This window comes from Salmo trutta, chromosome 28 (genome assembly GCF_901001165.1).
Source record: "Salmo trutta chromosome 28, fSalTru1.1, whole genome shotgun sequence".
In the NCBI taxonomy this organism is placed as follows: domain Eukaryota; kingdom Metazoa; phylum Chordata; class Actinopteri; order Salmoniformes; family Salmonidae; genus Salmo; species Salmo trutta.
In genome coordinates, this window is record NC_042984.1 from 29920830 (window position 1) to 29940137 (window position 19308).

Genomic DNA, 19308 nt, shown 5'->3' on the forward strand with positions numbered 1-19308 from the left:
GATTAGGTTCCCTTTGATTGCTTCAGTGAACAATCCATGCTGCGCACATAACCACCTACCACACTTACCATCCCACTCTTCGCAGGCTCTAAAAAAGCAGATGTTTCCAGTTTTCAGGGATACAGTATTTTTCAACCTAACTTGTTTCCCCTGAAAAAAACCGAGGTGGGGATTCCGCTCAGGTGTCTTGTTAGGCCTACTATGTTAGGTTAACCATCACCAGACCATGCTCCTTCACAACAACAGGTGGTTGGGAAAAAAATCCTGTTCATTTGGTTGTAATTCCTACAGGCATTTTAATGAATTGGAACATGTTTTCAGACAGAAAACAACATTGCATCTTATGATTACACATGTTATATATCTCTATTAGGCTATTCGATTTTCATAATGGTTAAACGACATACAGTGTATGTAACAATGTTAGCACATCCTGAAACATGCCTACGGATAAATTGTGAACTTGTGATGTTACATTCGCTCTCTGTGGACAGTCAAGCTTTTTATTTTACCCCCTAAACCTGGGACTAGTGGCGCGCATCGTTCTCTCGCTCTCTCTCAGGACTGGGTGAGGGAAAGAATTTTCACTCAATGCGCACAATGAATGCACACTGAACGTTAAGACGCACACACAGTTGAGGTAGGTAGAAGCCACAATGCATTCTCACAACGTAGCAAGGGAGAAGCAACCTACAAAAAGCCCCAACCAACATATGATGTTAACTAACACAAAGAATGAAACAAACAAAGGCTGGCCGAAAGGCTTCTGGCCTCACCTCAACAAGAAAAAAATCCTCCTCTTACAAAAATCCTGATTGCCCACACCTGAGTAATTATCAAGGCTTTCTGGCAGAGCACATCCTCTGCTGCCCCCTGGGAATGAAGGGGTAATACTCATTACACATGAGTATGTTGTCCATCTATGTGCCTAAACTACATATCATAACATGCCCAACAAAAAACTTCAACATTATATCAAATGTATATTTATTTTTCATAGATGTCTGTTTCAATTATACATCAATGGGGCTGAAATTTGTGTAGAACATTTTTTGTTTGTGTGAGTGATTTTTGTGTGTAATGTACAGTATCTCACAAAAGTGAGTACACCCCTCACATTTTTATAAATATTTGAGTATATCTTTTCATGTGACAACACTGAAGAAATGACATTTTACTACAATGTAAAGTAGTGAGTGTACAGCTTGTGTAACACTGTAAATTTGTTGTCCCCTCAAAATAACACAACACACAGCCATTAATGTCTAAACCACTGGCAACAAAAGTGAGTACACCCCTAAGTGAAAATATCCAAATTGGGCCCAAAGTGTCAATATTTTGTGGGGCCGGCATCATTTTCCAGCACTGCCTTAACCCTCTTGGGCATGGAGTTCACCAGAGCTTCACAGGTTGCCACTGGAGTCCTCTTCCACTCCTCCATGACGACATCACGGAGCTGGTGGACGTTTGAGGATGCCCCACAGATGCTCAATAGGGTTTAGGTCTGGAGACATGCTTGGCCAGTCCATCACCTTTACCCTCAGCTTCTTTAGCAAGGCAGTGGTTGTCTTGGAGGTGTGTTTGGGGTCGTTATCATGTTGGAATACTGCGCTGCGGCCCAGTCTCCGAAGGGAGGAGATCATGCTCTGCTTCAGTATGTCACAGTACATGTTGGCATTCATGGTTCCCTCTATGAACTGTAGCTCCCCAGTGCCGGCAGCACTCATGCAGCCCCAGACCATGACACTCCCACCACCATGCTTGACTGTAGGCAAGACACACTTGTCTTTGTACTCCTCACCTGGTTGCCGCCACACACGCTCGACACCATCTGAACCAAATAAGTTTATCTTGGTCTCATCAGACCACAGGACATGGTTCCAGTAATCCATGTCCTTAGTCTGCTTGTCTTCAGCAAACTGTTTGCGGGCTTTCTTGTGCATCATCTATAGAAGAGGCTTCCTTCTGGGACGACAGCCATGCAGACCAATTTGATGCAGTGTGAGGCGTACGGTCTGAGCACTGACAGGCTGACCCCCCCACCCCTTCAACCTCTGCAGCAATGCTGGCAGCACTCATACGTCTATTTGCCAAAGACAACCTCTGGAAATGACGCTGAGCACGTGCACTCAACTTCTTTGGTCGACCATGGCGAGGCCTGTTCTAGGTGGAACCTGTCCTGTTAAACCGCTGTATGTTCTTGGCCACCGTGCTGCAGCTCAGTTTCAGGGTCTTGGCAATCTTCTTATAGCCCAGGCCATCTTTATGTAGAGCAACAATTCTTTTTTTCAGATCCTCAGAGAGTTCTTTGCCATGAGGTGCCATGTTGAACTTCCAGTGACCAGTGGGTATGAGGGAGTGTGAGAGCGATGACACCAAATTTAACACACCTGAGACCTTGTAACACTAACGAGTCACATGACACCGGGAGGGAAAATGGCTAATTGGGCCCAATTTGGACATTTTCACTTAGGGGTGTACTCACTTTTGTTGCCAGTGGTTTAGACATTAATGGCTGCGCGTTGAGTTATTTTGAGGGGACAGCAAATTTACACTGTTATACAAGCTGTACACTCACTACTTTACATTGTAGCAAAGTGTCATTTCTTCAGTGTTGTCACATGAAAAGATATACTCAAATATTTACAAAAATGTGAGGGGTGTACTCACTTTTGTGAGATACTGTATATGTGTGGCTGACGAAAACGTATTTTCTGAATCAAGACCATACTTGGTTACAACAACAAGAAATGTAACATCCGTCACTCCTAGGTATCACATATGACTTTTTCCATATGTCATATTGTACATAAGTACTGTAGACAAAATAAATCAAAAATAATTCCCAAAAGGGCATTTAATTGGTCAAAAGAACATATTCCTCTGTAAAACATTCTCTCTGATCTCTTTTCTTCAATTCATTCAAAAGTCAATCTACCTTGGAACACAAAACATGTTTAATTGGTCCATATCCATTTGTCGTGTTAAAGACATAGCTAGACAGCAAACTTGTGCAGATGGCATCATGTCAAAACCATGAAATGAATGATTGGGAGTTACTGACAGAAGCAGATGACCTATGTAGTGCAGACAGTTCTACTGACAGTTTTACTGGCATATTCAACATCAGAAGGAGCTCCCTGCTATGTTCTAACAGACTACAGCTGTACAGTACACATGACCCAGTGTTCCTCCCGACACTAACAGTTGCCGTATATCTTTATTTTTTTTTGGTGATAATATTCTTTATTAAATTCATTTTCCAATTTGACAGAGAGAGAATGGGAATGAAGCACCAGTGGTACATTTTCATGAATACAGTTTTTCTCTCCTACATCGTTCAATTCACATGATCAGTTACAGTTGTTGTATGTCTGCACCTGCTTTCGTATGGCCTCCCGTGCTTCCGTGGCGTTCCTCTCCAGCTCTCCTAGCTCGCTCTGCTGGTCCAGCATTTTCTGCTCATTATTACGGAACTTCTTCTCCAGCTCTGAAACAACGGAACAACAGAGAACAGATTATGGGAAGACGACAATAGAGGGACATTCTTTGAAAAGCTTAGCTGTGTCTCAAATGGCACACTAGTCCCTATATAATGCCCTACCTCTGAGCAGAGCCCTATGGGCCCTAGTCAAAAATAGTGCACTATGTAGAGAACATCCAGTTACGACCACATCTGCATACAAAACCAAAGACACTATATTGATATCCTTTGGCCATGGACTACTCTTAACCATGATTACTCTTTATGGATTCATACCACTCTATCTACACCTGTTGAGTATGTATTCTGTATCATATGCTTCAGAGGGCAGTACAGTAACGTTACATACTCCGTAGCGTTTCTATGCCCTTGTTGGCCTTAGTGAGCAGGTCTTCAGCCTCCTTCTTGATCTCCTTGGCCCTCTGGTTGACGTTCCCCAGGCCCCCCGAGGCCCCACCCAGAGAGTCCACCTTCATCTGCAGTTCCTTGTACCGATCCTCCGTTTCATTCAGCCTCTGGAGCACAACCAGACACATAGAGCAACAAGTCAACGTGCCGGACCACATGGATATCTATTGTCAAAATGAATAGATTTCTTCCCGTGGCTCCCCCTTCTGGCTATTGGGATAAAATTCATAGTGTGGTTTAGAAATGTATATGGCAAGGTAAAAGATAAAATGAACACGTTTACAAATAGGGGAAGACGCAGGAAGACTATCCGTACCAAACTTTAAATTGTATTTCAAGGAACTAGCATTTCGGCTCTTCCTAAATCGATTTAGACATGATTCTTCTGCCCCCTGAGTATGGAGAGAAATATGATGTCTCCTATTGCTCTGGAAGAGGTGCTCTTCACTGACACTGTACAGTGGGGGGGGAAAGTATTTGATCCCCTGCTGATTTTGTATGTTTGCCCACTTACAAAGAAATGATCTGTCTATAATTTGAATGGTAGGTTTATATGAACAGTGAGAGACAGAATAACAACAAAAAATCCAGAAAAATGCATGTCTAAAATGTTAAAAATGTATTTGCATTTTAATGAGGGAAATAGGTATTTGACCCCTCTGCAAAACATGACTTAGTACTTGGTGGCAAAACCCTTGTTGGCAATCACAGAGGTCAGACGTTTCTTGTAGTTGGCCACCAGGTTTGCACACATCTCAGGGGGGATTTTGTCCCACTCCTCTTTGCAGATCTTCTCCAAGTCATTAAGGTTTCGAGGCTGACGTTTGGCAACTTGAACATTCAGCTCCCTCCACAGATTTTCTATGGGATTAAGGTCTGGAGACTGGCTAGGCCACTCCAGGACCATAATGTGCTTCTTCTTGAGCTACTCCTTTGTTGCCTTGGCCGTGTGTTTTGGGTCATTGTCATGCTGGAATACCCATCCACGACCCATTTTCAATGCCCTGGCTGAGGGAAGGAGGTTCTCACCCAAGATTTGACAGTACATGGCCCCGTCAAATGATGCGGTGAAGTTGTCCTGTCCCCTTAGCAGAAAAACACCCCAAAGCATAATGTTTCCATCTCCATGTTTGATGGTGGAGATGGTGTTCTTGGGGTCATAGGCAGCATTCCTCCTCTTCCAAACACGGCAAGTTGAGTTGATGCCAAAGAGCTCCATTTTGGTCTCATCTGACCACAACACTTTCACCCAGGTGTCCTCTGAATCATTCAGATGTTCATTGGCAAACTTCAGACGGGCATGTATATGTATTCTTGAGCAGGGGGACCTTGCAGGCGCTGCAGGATTTCAGTCCTTCACGGCGTAGTGTGTTACCAATTGTTTTCTTGGTGACTATGGTCCCAGCTGCCTTGAGATCATTGACAAGATCCTCCCGTGTAGTTCTGGGCTGATTCCTCACCGTTCTCATGCTCATTGCAACTCCACGAGGTGAGATCTTGCATGGAGCCCCAGGCCGAGGGATATTGACAGTTCTTTTGTGTTTCTTCCATTTGCGAATAATCACACCAAATGTTGTCACCTTCTCACCAAGCTGCTTGGCGATGGTCTTGTAGCCCATTCCAGCCTTGTGTAGGTCTACAATCTTGTCCCTGACATCCTTGGAGAGCTCTTTGATCTTGGCCATGGTGGAGAGTTTGGAATCTGATTGATTGATTGCTTCTGTGGACAGGTGTCTTTTATACAGGTAACAAGCTGCGGTTAGGAGCACACCCTTTAAGAGTGTGCTCCTAATCTCAGCTTGTTAACTGTATAAAAGACACCGGGAGCCAGAAATCTTTCTGATTGAGAGGGGGTCAAATACTTATTTCCCTCATTAAAATACAAATCAATTCATAACATTTTTGACATGCATTTTTCTCGATATTTTTGTTGTTATTCTGTCTCTCACTGTTCAAATAAATGTACCATTAAAATTATAGACTGATTATTTCTTTGCCAGTGGGCAAACGTACAAAATCAGCAGGGGATCAAATACTTTTTCCCCCCACTGTATATCCCTTAACCAATGTAAACTATGCTTTGGTCCTATTATTGCTCACACAATTTATTTTTGGCGCAAATTGAAAAACAATGTAACTGGGAATCAAAATGGCATGCCCATGCTACAATATTTCACAATAATGCCTTGAGATCTGGAGGGCACCCTTTTGCATCCTCCCAATGGCCCAAATGTGGAATCCGTACCCTTGCTGATATCATGGAGAGTAATGGTTGAGAACATTCCAAGATTTGAAAGACACATACACATTACCAGGCAACTCCTTTTTTCAATATTTACAACCTAGGTCAGTTAATGCTGGCTTATGGAGTCCCTTGGGGAACCCAACTACCGAACCCTCTAATGATGGGATTTATAAATAAATGATCTGGGCTCCCAAAAGGACTGGTCTATATAATATATAAACTACTTTTGGAAAGCTCATATTCTAAGCTAGCCATTAAAAAAGTATGGTCCGGGTACAAACAAACAACAACTAACAGACACACAAACAATGACTACATCTCCTCTGCCCAGACCTGCATGCTCACCACCTCATCCCTGGTGTCTGCATTATTGTTTGTCACTTGGCTTGGAAATTGTACCAATTTTTTTTTCTCGGTCGCCCATGTTATTTCAATATTTCAATAGTAAATCATTAGATTTTTACATTGTGTTAACGACGGCGAATTGATTGATTTAGAAGTTTTTTGTATATATTTTCTCCAGATGAGTGATGAGAAGATAATCGTCCAGCCCATTGAGTATCTCACTACACCCCCATATGCCATGTCTTGAAATATACAGACAGACGGATTACAAGTTTACGTTGTAATACTTCTAACAGAAAACGTTCCAGCTCCGCCCACAACTTCTGGACTTCATAGCATTAAACAAAAGCATGGATTATTAAGTCTTAATTAGTTTTACACTTAGGGATATCTTTGTATGTATTTCTTTGATTATTTTGGTACCTGTAACCCCCTTAAAAATAAAGACTAAATTAAATGAAATGTTGGTCACAAAAAAGCATGGAGGACCACAACCAGGACACTCATCCAAACACACACTTATGCCGGCACGCAGGCAAGTACACAGTCACGAATGCACACACACCTGCTCCAGTCCCGATGCTGCATTAGTGGCATTTTGGGCCTGGTTCTTGGCATCTTGGGCCATCTCCCTGTTCTGATCGGTCTTAGTTTTTAGTGCCTCTACCCCCATCGACAGGTTGGCCAGTCGCATCATAGCATCCATCTGCTTGGCCTCCAGATCCTGAAGATTCTCCTCCACCTGCACGGGGACAGAACAAGATAGATAACAGAATGAAAACACACACACACACGGTGGTGTGGCTGTGGACAGTACCGTTGCGGTGGTGTTCCTGGTGCTGTTGAGGTTGTTTAGGGCCTGGTCCAGGGCTTTGGTTGCTTTCTGAATAGCCTTTTCAGATGCATCCAACGCCTGCTTAGTCGTGTTGGCTGTGTCCTTCACTCCTTCTGCTCGTGTCCTTCAAACACACACAGGACACGTGTGAGACCGGGAGCTCTGCTGTTCTATGAAAACACGCTCTGTGCATGTCCCGTGTTCCATGTTATATCACATAGGCTAATAACAGAGGAACTACTGGTGAACAGACAAAGATCATCATCATTGACGTAGGAGTCTATACGTCTAAGTCTAACAGGCCTCTCTTTGCCTCTTTCTCCCTCTGTCTTACTTGGCATCCTTAGCTCGGTTGAGCAGCTCCTTGACCTGTTGGAGTTGCTGGGAGGTGTGGTTGAAGACCCCCTCTACGTCTGTCAGGTTGTTAATGTTGTCTTTAATCTGCTGGACCATGCTGTCCAGAGTGGTTCTGTTGACAGGAAGTGATATGGCCAGCACCTGCTGAGCCACCTTCTCTATGCTCTCTGGGTCCGCACCCTCCTCTGTACACAACACACAGTGGAGAAGGACCATGATCAATTTCATATCATAAGACGTGTTCCACAGAGAGAAGTTATCTGAAAGGTTACTGGCATTAACAAACCAGTCAGGAAATCTTTGATCTTCTGAATGAATTCCTTGAGTTTTTTATTGGAGTTTTCAAATAAGTCCTTCTTCTTCTGGGCTTTGTCCAGGGTGTCCATGGCTTGATTCTTCACATCCTGGGTCAGCATAGCAATGTCCTGGAGCTGGAAACATAAAACTGGGGATTACTGTACATGCAACACATATACAAAACATGCTAGGATTGCACTCACAAGAGCGCTGACGAACACATAATACATCCCCTTTTAGAGAAGTTAAACGGCAGATTTTGCTCAGCGATTCAGCTTATACTGAGATGCAGTACATGCATGCAGAGGTATAGTGCATGTGAGATATTTAGGCAGACAGACCTTCTTCGCCATACCCTGGAGATCCTCACTGGCAGCAGTCAGGTTGTCTGTGACATCATTGGCATGTTTCAGTCCCTTTAGGGAGGCGCTAACAGTCCCGTCACACCCGTCCCCTCCACACACCCGCCGACCGTCATTGTCATGACAACCAGCACCCCCACATGGGCTGTCGTGACATGTGCCATTGGAGCTGGCATTGGAATGGCCACCACATACCTGGAAGAAAAACAACAACACCGGTGGGGTTAGAGAGCTACAGGGTACAGAGAGCTACAGGGTACAGAGAGCTACAGGGTACAGAGAGCTACAGGGTACATATCTAGGGCAGGGATAGTGTAACAGTTGTCACTAGTGAAATCATGACAGGTCTGACAGTTAGCTCTATGTGACAGGGATGACCGTCCTGCTATGATAGGCGACTAGCTTCCATTTAGGATACAGACCCCACTACATTGTCCCCTACAGGCCCCTACACTCTTAGAAAAAAAGGTTATTTGTTTGTCCCTATAGGATAACAAGTTGTGGTTTCAGGTAGAAAGAACCCTTTGGTGGTGAAAAAGGTTATACTTAGAACCTTTTTGTGTTGAAAGAGTTCCACGTAGAACTTTGTATAAGTGAAAGAGTTCCACGTAGAACTATGTATTAGTGAAAGAGTTCCACGTAGAACTTTGTATTAGTGAGAGTTCCACGTAGAACTTTGTATTAGTGAAAGAGTTCCACGTAGAACTTTGTATTAGTGAAAGAGTTCCACGTAGAACTTTGTATTAGTGAAAGAGTTCCACGTAGAACTTTGTATTAGTGAAAGAGTTCCACGTAGAACTATGTATTAGTGAAAGAGTTCCACGTAGAACTTTGTATTAGTGAAAGAGTTCCACGTAGAACTATGTATTAGTGAAAGAGTTCCACGTAGAACTTTGTATTAGTGAAAGAGTTCCACGTAGAACTTTGTATTAGTGAAAGAGTTCCACGTAGAACTATGTATTAGTGAAAGAGTTCCACGTAGAACTATGTATTAGTGAAAGAGTTCCACGTAGAACTTTGTATTAGTGAAAGAGTTCCACGTAGAACTTTGTATTAGTGAAAGAGTTCCACGTAGAACTATGTATTAGTGAAAGAGTTCCACGTAGAACTTTGTATTAGTGAAAGAGTTCCACGTAGAACTTTGTATTAGTGAAAGAGTTCCACGTAGAACTTTGTATTAGTGAAAGAGTTCCACGTAGAACTATGTATTAGTGAAAGAGTTCCACGTAGAACTATGTATTAGTGAAAGAGTTCCACGTAGAACTATGTATTAGTGAAAGAGTTCCACGTAGAACTATGTATTAGTGAAAGAGTTCCACGTAGAACTATGTATTAGTGAAAGAGTTCCACGTAGAACTTTGTATTAGTGAAAGAGTTCCACTTTGAACCAAAAAAATGTTATTTTCAGAGGGTTCCCCTTTCGGGGACAATCTTTGAACCCTTTATAGCTCTAGGTAGCACCTTCTTTTCTAAGAGTGTACCTTGTGGCTCAGGTGGTGGACTTTCTTGTCTACGTCCTGGGCTTTGTCCTGCAGCTCTGACAGTGATTTCTTCTGGGCCGCCACCGTGCGCAGGAACTTATCCCGCCTCTTGTTCAGAAGGTCCTCGGTGTGTGCGCGTGTGGCTTTAGACTCCTCCACGGGGCTGAAAGGACCGGACACTGAGGCGCTGCACTTCTGTTGAGCCTTCTGGGACTCACTGTAGTACTTCTTCACATTGTCAAACTGATCTGGGACGGGACAAGAACAAGGCCAAAGACATGAATGAAAGAGACTAACTAGTGCACTACATCTTAATGTGTGTGTTTAATTATACTAGAAGTCCCCATAAGAACAGTAAACAAACAAAAAAAATTGACCAATAGGGGCATTTCTTTAGTCCCCACGATAGGGCTGGGCGATATGGCCAAAATGTCTTATTCCGATATAGGTCATTTCATATCCCGATAACATAACATATCACGATATAGCACATTTTCTGTAAATTCAATGAATAAATTGTTTATATAAAATGACCACATGTAAAGGCCTATTTCTTATTACATGTGGAATTATACTCAACAAATAAAAGGTACTTAGTCATATTTGATTATTTCTCCTTTTATTTAGAACCTTTGTGCACATTTTCAATTAAGCATGTAACAAAATATATAATATTAATGTATAAATCTAAAAAGGTAAATAGAAAACACCTCAACTATAGTTGCAAACAAAATAAATATAGGTCTAATATATATATATATATATATATTGGGGGGCTTGCCTGTTTTACATGTTATTTTGGCATTAATATGTGTCACATATCAATTTGCATTTGGTACCTTGGGTCGAGTGTTCGCACCAACTCACGAAACCCCCGTTTCTCGACCGTGTAAATTGGGGCCATGTTTTTGTAGATGTAAGTTGTAACTGCAGCTGTTATCTCCTTCCATCTTCGTGATTCTTTACCATATGGTGTGCCGCGGGCAAAAGCCTCTTGCCATGTCTGAGTCGGGGGTTTGTTTTCGACTGTACTTTTTGGGTCTCATCCGTACTGTTTCACATGATTCTTGCGTAGGTGGTAAAAGAGGTTAGTGGTGTTTGAGCCTGTTGTCGGGACAGGCCTGCGGCATATTTTGCAGAGGACGGTTTTCTGGTCCGTGTCAGACTGTTCATACCCAAACCACGTCCATACGACCGAAGTAGCCCCTCTTTTAGGTACGAGCTCTGTGTCAAGTTCACTCTTCTCCATGTTCGTTTGCGTTGCAAATTTCCTTCCACACGGCACGTGTGCAAAGCGCCGTCCAATCGACTAAAAATATTGCCGTAAAGAGTGTTATTTGCGACACGACGAAATAAACAATAGAGCATAATATGAAACAATAGACGTTTTTCTATCGTCACACGATACATATCGTCAAATCGCCCAGCCCTACCCCACGAGATCAAATGCTACTTCTAGGGGGTTTAGGGTTAAGGTTAGAATTAGGGTTAGGTTTAGGAGTTAGGGTTAGTTTTAGGGTTAGGAGCTAGGTTTAGGGTTAAGGTTAGGTTTTCGGGGTAAGGGTTAGGTTTATGGTTAGGGGTTAAGGAAAATAGTATTTTGAATGGGACTGAATTGTGTGTCCCCACAATCTTAGTTGTACAAGACTGTGTGTACATGTGTGTGAAATTGTCACGTGTATATGTGTCTATGTGTCTGTTTTGGTGACTGGGGAAGAAGAGCGTGTCCAGAGGAAGGCGTTACCTTGGAAACCAGAGCTGAGGTTGCTCTCCTGTTTTTGGCGCTGGTGCATCAGAGTGGTGTTGAGGTCTCTGAGTTCTCTCTCCATCTGGGTCAGGTTCCTCCTCAGTTCCTCGTCCTGCACCGCTGTTCCATTCAGCTCCCGGGCCACACCCATCAAACGGCCGTCAGTCAGAGCTATCTCTGCTCTGGAATGCCACATAGTCGTGTTGGACTTCTGACTTCTCATATGACTCAGTCCATAGTCAGTGGGCATTGTCATTTTCACACAGATTCCTGTTTTATGTATGTACTTTATGTTAGTATGTCATCAGTGGATTGAACTGCTCTATACTGCAAGAGGTCAAAGAGCACTTCCAGTCTAGTGCCACCTACAGTACAGTACAGTATGACGCTGTTACCTGAGGTCATCGATGGACTGGCCAATCAGCTGGTGTAGTCTGTCTGAGTCTCCGTCTTGGATCAGGTCCTGTACCTGGGCCAGTTTGTTCTCCAGCTCGCGGATGCGTTTGTCTCCCACCCCGGGCGTCTCTCCGCTCTCCAGGATCTTGTGGATTTCATGGCGGATGTGGTCCAGGTCCCGGCGGATCATACACACTGCGTCGTCCCACAGCTCAAAGCAGGGGTGGCACCGGACACACTTAGGGAATACCCCGGTGAACCCGCGGGCACACTCGTCACACCGCCGCCCCACCGCCCCCTCCCTACACTCACACACCCCCGTCACACGGTCACACTGGGCCATCTCCGAGCCCAGCAGGTGACAGTTACACTCTGAGGGAAGAGGGAGAGGGAGTAGAGAGATGGAGAGGGGGAGAGAGATGGAGAGGTGGAGAGAGATGGAGAGGTGGAGAGAGATGGAGAGGGGGAGAGAGATGGAGAGGGGGAGAGAGATGGAGAGGGGGAGAGAGGTGGAGAGGGAGTAGAGAGATGGAGGGGGGAGAGATGCAGAGGGGGAGAGAGATGGAGAGGGGGAGAGAGGTGGAGAGAGATGGAGAGGGGGAGAGAGGTGGAGAGGGAGTAGAGAGATGGAGAGGGGTAGAGAGATGGAGGGGGGAGAGATGGAGAGGGAGAGAGATGGAGAGGTGGAGAGAGATGGAGAGGTGGAGAGAGATGGAGAGGGGGAGAGAGATGGAGAGGGGGAGAGAGATGGAGAGGGGGAGAGAGATGGAGAGGGGGAGAGAGGTGGAGAGGGAGTAGAGAGATGGAGGGGGAGAGATGGAGAGGGGGAGAGAGATGCAGAGGGGGAGAGAGATGGAGAGGGGGAGAGAGGTGGAGAGAGATGGAGAGGGGGAGAGAGGTGGAGAGGGAGTAGAGAGATGGAGAGGGGTAGAGAGATGGAGGGGGGAGAGATGGAGAGGGGGAGAGAGATGGAGAGGGAGAGAGAGATACACATGAAGATGTACATAGTGAATATGAAGGTGGCAGTAATGCAGAATATAGAATTAAAGACAGACTTTGAAAAGCTTATTGAACTGTGTCATGTGATCACCTTCACACTGCACACGTGGGTCTCCCCAATGGAACTGCTCACACTCAGTGCACTGCCTTCCCCCAAAGCCTTGCTGACAGTGACACTGTCCACTAAACTACAGGCAGACAGAGAGAGGGACACCACTGATAAAGTCAAGTACACGAAACAAAAGTATGTAAAACTGCCTTTGCCAACTATAGGGCCTACCATGTTGCAATGTGATCCCATAGCGTGCAGAGGATGGCAGCCACAGCGCTCACACCCCCTGTCTGTGCCATAGTTCCAGTGGTCGGGGGCACACTGGTCACAGTTGTGGCCGACCACATTGTCCCGACACGGGCATGCCCCTGTCTGTCTGTCACAGTGGCAATGACCGTCAGGGCAGTAGGACTGCTGTGTACCTGCTGTTACACAGGTGCAACCTGCAGATGAAATAAGACACACATGTCAGTCACAATACAACACTCACAGAGCAGAGAAGGTCGTACTATATACTGGAGCGAATGTGCCCTGCAGACACGTATCATCACAAATGCCAATTGTTTGTTTCCAGTGGGCATGACCAGTCCCTTATACACATAAGAAAACGCAGAGACAGAACTCAGTAGAGGTTCAACCATCTATTGTCATGTAGTAACTCACGCCTGCAGTCCTGGGCCAGGGCGTTGCCGAAGTAACCACGTTTACAGTCGGAGCAGGAGGCGCCGTCCGTGTTGTACAGGCACCTCAGGCATTGTCCTGTCCCGGGGTCACATGACTCTGGGTCCTGGGTGTCGATGTTGCCACTGCACTGGCACGGGCGGCACTGCCCGCCTGGGTGCTCAGTGTTGCCATAGTAACCAGGGGCACAGCGTTCACAGCGAGAGCCTAGGGTAGGGAAGGGGTTAGGTTAGAGTTGAGGGGTTTGGGTTAGGTTAGAGTTGAGGGGTTTGGGTTAGGTTAGAGTTGAGGGGTTAGGGTTAGGTTAGAGTTGAGGGGTTAGGGTTAGGTTAGAGTTGAGGGGTTAGGGTTAGGTTAGAGTTGAGGGGTTAGGGTTAGGTTAGAGTTGAGGGGTTAGGGTTAGGTTAGAGTTGAGGGGTTAGGGTTAGGTTAGAGTTGAGGGGTTAGGGTTAGGTAAATAAGTGAAATACCGATAAACCAAGCTAGGATGCATTTTTTTGTGAGCTAAACTGTATCATTGGGACTCACCTGTATATCCCTGTTTACAGTTGCAGAGGATCTGATTGGATGAGATGTCAGTGTGACAGGAGTCCCCATTGGAGTGTCCACTTCCTGGGTTCCCAGGACAGGGACATGGTCGACAGTGATCTCCAGACCCCAGCACTGGGTTCCCAAAGAAACCCTTCACACACCTGGGCAGGGAGGGACAGAATATGTGTATTTGAGTATTGTGCATTACCCATCATCCCACTTTTATCTATTGGACTATTACTGATCAAACAACTATCTGATCCAACCATACTACCCCGACCAATCACTACCCTGTCTATCTCACTCCCGCTGCCCACCTTTCACAGTACTGTCCATCAGTGTAGTCTCTGCAGTTCTGGCACTCCCCTGTCTGCGGGTTGCAGTCATCAGTGTGACCGTTACACTGGCATGGCCTGCAGCTGGGGAAGCCCCACTGGCCAGGCTGGCAGTCTGAACACTGGCGCCCACTGGCCCCCTGTCTGCACGGGCACTGCCCCGTCACCGGGTCACACTGGTGCCCCAGAGAGCCCTGGGAATGGCAGTCACAGGCTGTGAAGGGAGGGGGAGAAAGAGAGGGGAGAGGAGAGAGAAAAAGAGGGAGAGGGAGAAAGAGAGAAGGGGAAATAGTATTTTGGATCTTGTGTGAGGTTATCCAATGTTTGACACACACAAGATGTAGCACATGCCACATATAGTATATAAACTGAGTGTACTAAACATGCATTTTCAATGACATAGACTGACCAGCTGAATCTAGGTGAAATACATGATCCCTTACGTCACTTGTTAAATCCACTTCAATCAGTGTAGATGAAGGGGAGTAGACAGGTTAAACAATGATTTTTAAGCCTTGAGGCAATTGAGACATGGATTGTGTATGTGTGCCATTCAGAGGGTGAATGACAAAAGATTTAAGTGCCTCTGAACAGGGTATGGTAGTAGGTGCCAGGCGCACCAGTTTGTGTCAAGAACTACAACGCTACTGTGTTTTTAATGCTCAACAGTTTCCTGTGTGTATCAAGAATGGTCCACCACCCAAAGGACATCCAGCCAACTTGACAACTGTGGGAAGCATTAGAGTCAACATGGGCCAGCTTCCCTGTGGAACGCTTTTGACACCTTGTAGAGGCCATGCCCTGAAAAGGGGATTCAACTCATAATGTTTTGTACACTCAGTATATATATATATATATATATATATATACAGTGCCTTCGGGAAAGTATTCAGACCCCTTGACTTTTTACACATTTTGTTACATTACAGCCTTATTCTAAAATGGATTAAATCTCAATCTACACACAAAACCCCATAATGACAAAGCAAAAACAGGTTTTCAGAAATGTTTGCAAATGTATTAAAAATAAAAACAGAAATACCTTATTTACATAAGTATTCAGACCCTTTGCTATGAAACTCGAAATTGAGCTCAGGTGCATCCTGTTTCCATTGATCATCCTTGAGGTGTTTCTACAACTTGATTGGAGTCCACCTGTGGTAAATTCAATTGATTGGACATGATTTGGAAAGGCGCACACCTGTCTATGTAAGGTCCCACAGTTGACAGTACATGTCAGAGCAAAAACCAAGCCATGAGGTCGAAGGAATTGTCCGTAGAGCTCAGAGACAGGATGTGTCGAGGCACAGATCTGGGGAAGAGTTCCAAAAAGCTTTGAAGATCCCCAAGAACACAGTGGCCTCCATCATTCTTAAATGGAAGAACTTTGGAACCACCAAGAATCTTCCTGGAGCTGGCCACCTGGCCAAACTGAGCAATCGGGGGAGAAGGGCCTTGGTCAGGGAGGTGGTCACTCTGACAGAGTTCTAGTTCTCTGTGGAGATGGGTGAACCTTCCAGAAGGACAACCATCTCTGCAGCCCTCCACCAATCAGGCCTTTGTGGTAGAGTGGCCAGACGGAAGCCGCTACTCAGTAAAAGGCAGTTTTCCAAAAGGCACCTAAAGACTCTCAGACCATGAGAAGTAAGATTCTCTGGTCTGATGAAACCATGATTGAACTCTTTGGCCTGAATGCCAAGCGTCACGTCTGGAGGAAACCTGGCACCATCCCTACGATGAAACATGGTGGTGGCAGCATCATGCTGTGGGGATGTTTTTCAGCGGCAGGGCCTGGGAGACTAGTCGGGATTGAGGGAAAGATGAACGGAGCAAAGTACAGAGAGATCCTTGATGAAAACCTGCTCCAGACCGCTCAGGACCTTAGACTGGAGCGAAGGTTCACCTTCCAACAGGACAATGACCATAAGCACACAGCCAAGACAATGCAGGAGTGGCTTTGGGACAAGTCTCTGAATGTCCCTGAGTGGCCCAGCCAGAGCCCAGACTTGAACCCTATCGAACATGTCTGGAGAGAGCTGAAAATAGCAACGCTCCCCATCTAACCTGAAGGAGCTTGAGAGGACCTGCAGAAGCTCCCCAAATACAGGTGTGCCAAGCTTGTAACGTCATACCCAAGAATGCTGTAATCGCTGCCAAAGGTACTTCAACAAAGTACTGAGTAAAGGGTCTGAATACTTACGTAAATGTGATATTTACGTTTTTTTTTTATAAATTAGCAAATATTTCGAAAAACCTATTTTTGCTTTGTCATTATGGGGTATTGTGTGTAGATTGATGAGGGGAAAAAACTATTTCATAAATTTTAGAATAAGGCTGTAAAGTAACAAAATGTGGAAAAAGTCAAATGGTCTGAATACTTTCCGAAGGCACTGTATATATATATATATATATATTAAACAAAGATATGATTAATGACTGAAAGATGCTCACTCACCAGTACAGCCATATGGTCCAAAACCGTAAGTGCCAGGTGCACACTGGTCACACCGTTGTCCAATCACGTTGGGTTTACAGCGACACTGACCTCCGACCCTGTCACACTCAGCACTGAGAGACCCCTGCGGGTCGCACTGACATTCTGTAGGGAACATGAGAGGAGAAGAAAAGTGTTTAGTCAAACAAGCCATGGGTGATGGCATACGGAGACAATATCAAATTGTGTTACTACAGAGTTACATTCAGTGTTGCCAATTTAGCGACTTGGTCGCTATATTAATTGAATTTTCAGGCCACTCCAGTGACTTTTATTGGAAAAAGAGGCTAGTGACAAATGCACTACTTTTCAGGCTTTTTTTGAGGAGTTTTGCCTCTGAGAATTTCTATGGTTTTGATAGCATTTAGTGACTTTGAGTGGGAAAAGTCACAGCAACGGTGCACACACAGGCAGCTCAAGGGGAGGGGGTGCGTGGCGGGAGGGGGGGGGGCGAAAACGCTGCGTCAGGGACCGCAGCAAATTGATGCTGTGACGTCGTCGCAAAACGCAATCTAGCGACTTCTAGCGACAAATCAAGGAGCCAATGATTCTTACTGAAAAATTGTTGGCAACACTGGTTCCATTGTGTTACTGATCATAGTGCAGCTTGTAACAGTAGATTGGTAAGTAAAGTGATTCAATAGTTGGACCGGAGAAGTATTTGATACCCAGTATTCAATAAGAAGGCATTAATGGAGGCATTGCCTAATGTTCCCTTTCCTTTGATATTTGACCCCTGACCCCCCGGTTCAGTGTGTGGTTGTGCGAGGGTCCACTCACGCAGGGCTCCATCATGCAGGATGGCAGAGATGCTGCAGATGAGCTTGGTGCACGTCTCTGCCAGCATGGGCATGGGCATGGCCATGAAGGAGTCCAGACACATGTAGCGCACCATCTCATCACGGCGCTCCTCCGCCGCGGGGTCGTTACCCTGGAAACCAGGCAGCTCCGTGTACTTGGGGATCAGCACCAGCTGGGGGGAGGAATGGAGGGATGAAAGGTAGTAAAGAAGGTGAGAGAGAGGTGAAAGGAGGTGAAATGTAAAGTGAATTTGGTACCTACTGCAGTCTTACTCTTAATGTAAGTGCACTTTTGTATTCAGACCACTAGGTTGCGGTATCTGGTCAACAGTTACTATCACACCACTGCTGATTGTTCCATCACACACATAAAAAGGTCATTTTGCTTCCTGTTTTACACGAGCTCCATCTAATGCAGGGCTTTCACACCAGAGTCTGACTGACTCACCGAATCAACAAGGATGAAAGCGGTCAGGTGTCTCTGGGACACTCCGTGACGCTGGAATCTGATGGCCACGACGTAACGGTTACTGGGCTCAAAGCAGAAAGGCCTGGGCATCTGGACATACCTGTTGGGTCACACAAAGAGATTCTCTTAGCCAACAATCTGATATGACATTGTTCTTGTGTGAGTTGTGACACAGCCGTATGGCCCTTTTAAAGATGAAAAGAAATACAGCCAGAAAAATAAACGTAAAAGAAATCAAAGCTAGTGTCACGAATCCCACCGAAGGTGGCTCCCCTGCCTGCTCAGGCGGCGCTCGGCGGTCGTCGTCACCGACCTACTAGCCGCCGCTGATCCTTTTTTCCTTTTCGTTTGGTATGTCTTATTGTTTGCACCTGTCCCTCATTTGGTTTATTGATTTTGGTTATTTAAGCCTGGTTAGCCCGCCCAGTGTTGTGCGGGATTATTTAGCGTCAGGTTGTGTTTTTGTATTTGGATGTGCTGGCGATCTACTACTGTTATCTTTTATGCATGCTGTGCACCTGTTCTGGGCACTTTGCATTTTTTCCACGCCGGTTGTGTTGGCGTCGATCATGTTGTGTTTTATTTAATAAACACAAAGTTCCTTACCTCTGCTCTCTGCGCCTGACTCCTACCACCACTCCTAGCAACTACTGACAGAATCCCGCACCAACTATGGAGTCAGCAGGAGCAGCCTCCCCTCCTCTCCCATCGATGGAGGAACGGGTCCTTCACCATACCACCATCCTCCACGAATCGGCTCAGCGATGGAGCAGATGATGGAAAGGATGGACCGATGGGAGAGGAGTGGCCTCCCTACCGCATCCCCAGCCCCAAATCCCCCTCCACCATCTACCCCTCCACCGACGTCCGGACCCGGAGCCCTACGCCTGGCTCTCCCCAGGGAGTACGATGGAGCGGCGGCTGGGTGCCAGGGGTTCCTGCTACAGTTGGATTTGTACCTGGCTACCGTTCATCCAACTCCCTCGGGAG

The 19308-nt window shown here is 45.6% G+C and overlaps 1 protein-coding gene across 4 annotated transcripts in view; it reads right to left on the bottom strand.

The window, feature by feature from the left end:
* Nucleotides 1-2834: 2834 nt before the first annotated feature.
* The window catches only part of lamb2l (laminin, beta 2-like), a 66112-nt gene continuing 49638 nt past the window's right edge, over nucleotides 2835-19308 (bottom strand). For 3 of the 4 annotated variants that reach the window (XM_029719552.1, XM_029719551.1, XM_029719553.1), the window contains 17 exons: nucleotides 18298-18418; nucleotides 17830-18022; nucleotides 17011-17154; nucleotides 14538-14769; nucleotides 14218-14381; nucleotides 13672-13896; nucleotides 13237-13451; nucleotides 13048-13144; nucleotides 11957-12329; nucleotides 11559-11743; nucleotides 9815-10062; nucleotides 8313-8528; nucleotides 7961-8105; nucleotides 7652-7859; nucleotides 7048-7441; nucleotides 3834-3999; nucleotides 2835-3490 (listed from right to left, as the gene is read on the bottom strand). In XM_029719552.1, the coding sequence (XP_029575412.1) occupies nucleotides 3354-3490; nucleotides 3834-3999; nucleotides 7048-7441; nucleotides 7652-7859; nucleotides 7961-8105; nucleotides 8313-8528; nucleotides 9815-10062; nucleotides 11559-11743; nucleotides 11957-12329; nucleotides 13048-13144; nucleotides 13237-13451; nucleotides 13672-13896; nucleotides 14218-14381; nucleotides 14538-14769; nucleotides 17011-17154; nucleotides 17830-18022; nucleotides 18298-18418 (3463 nt within the window). In that variant the 3' untranslated portion in view covers nucleotides 2835-3353. The remainder of the gene's footprint in view (nucleotides 3491-3833; nucleotides 4000-7047; nucleotides 7442-7651; nucleotides 7860-7960; nucleotides 8106-8312; nucleotides 8529-9814; nucleotides 10063-11558; nucleotides 11744-11956; nucleotides 12330-13047; nucleotides 13145-13236; nucleotides 13452-13671; nucleotides 13897-14217; nucleotides 14382-14537; nucleotides 14770-17010; nucleotides 17155-17829; nucleotides 18023-18297; nucleotides 18419-19308) is intronic. The other variant, XM_029719554.1, reaches the window with a different exon arrangement.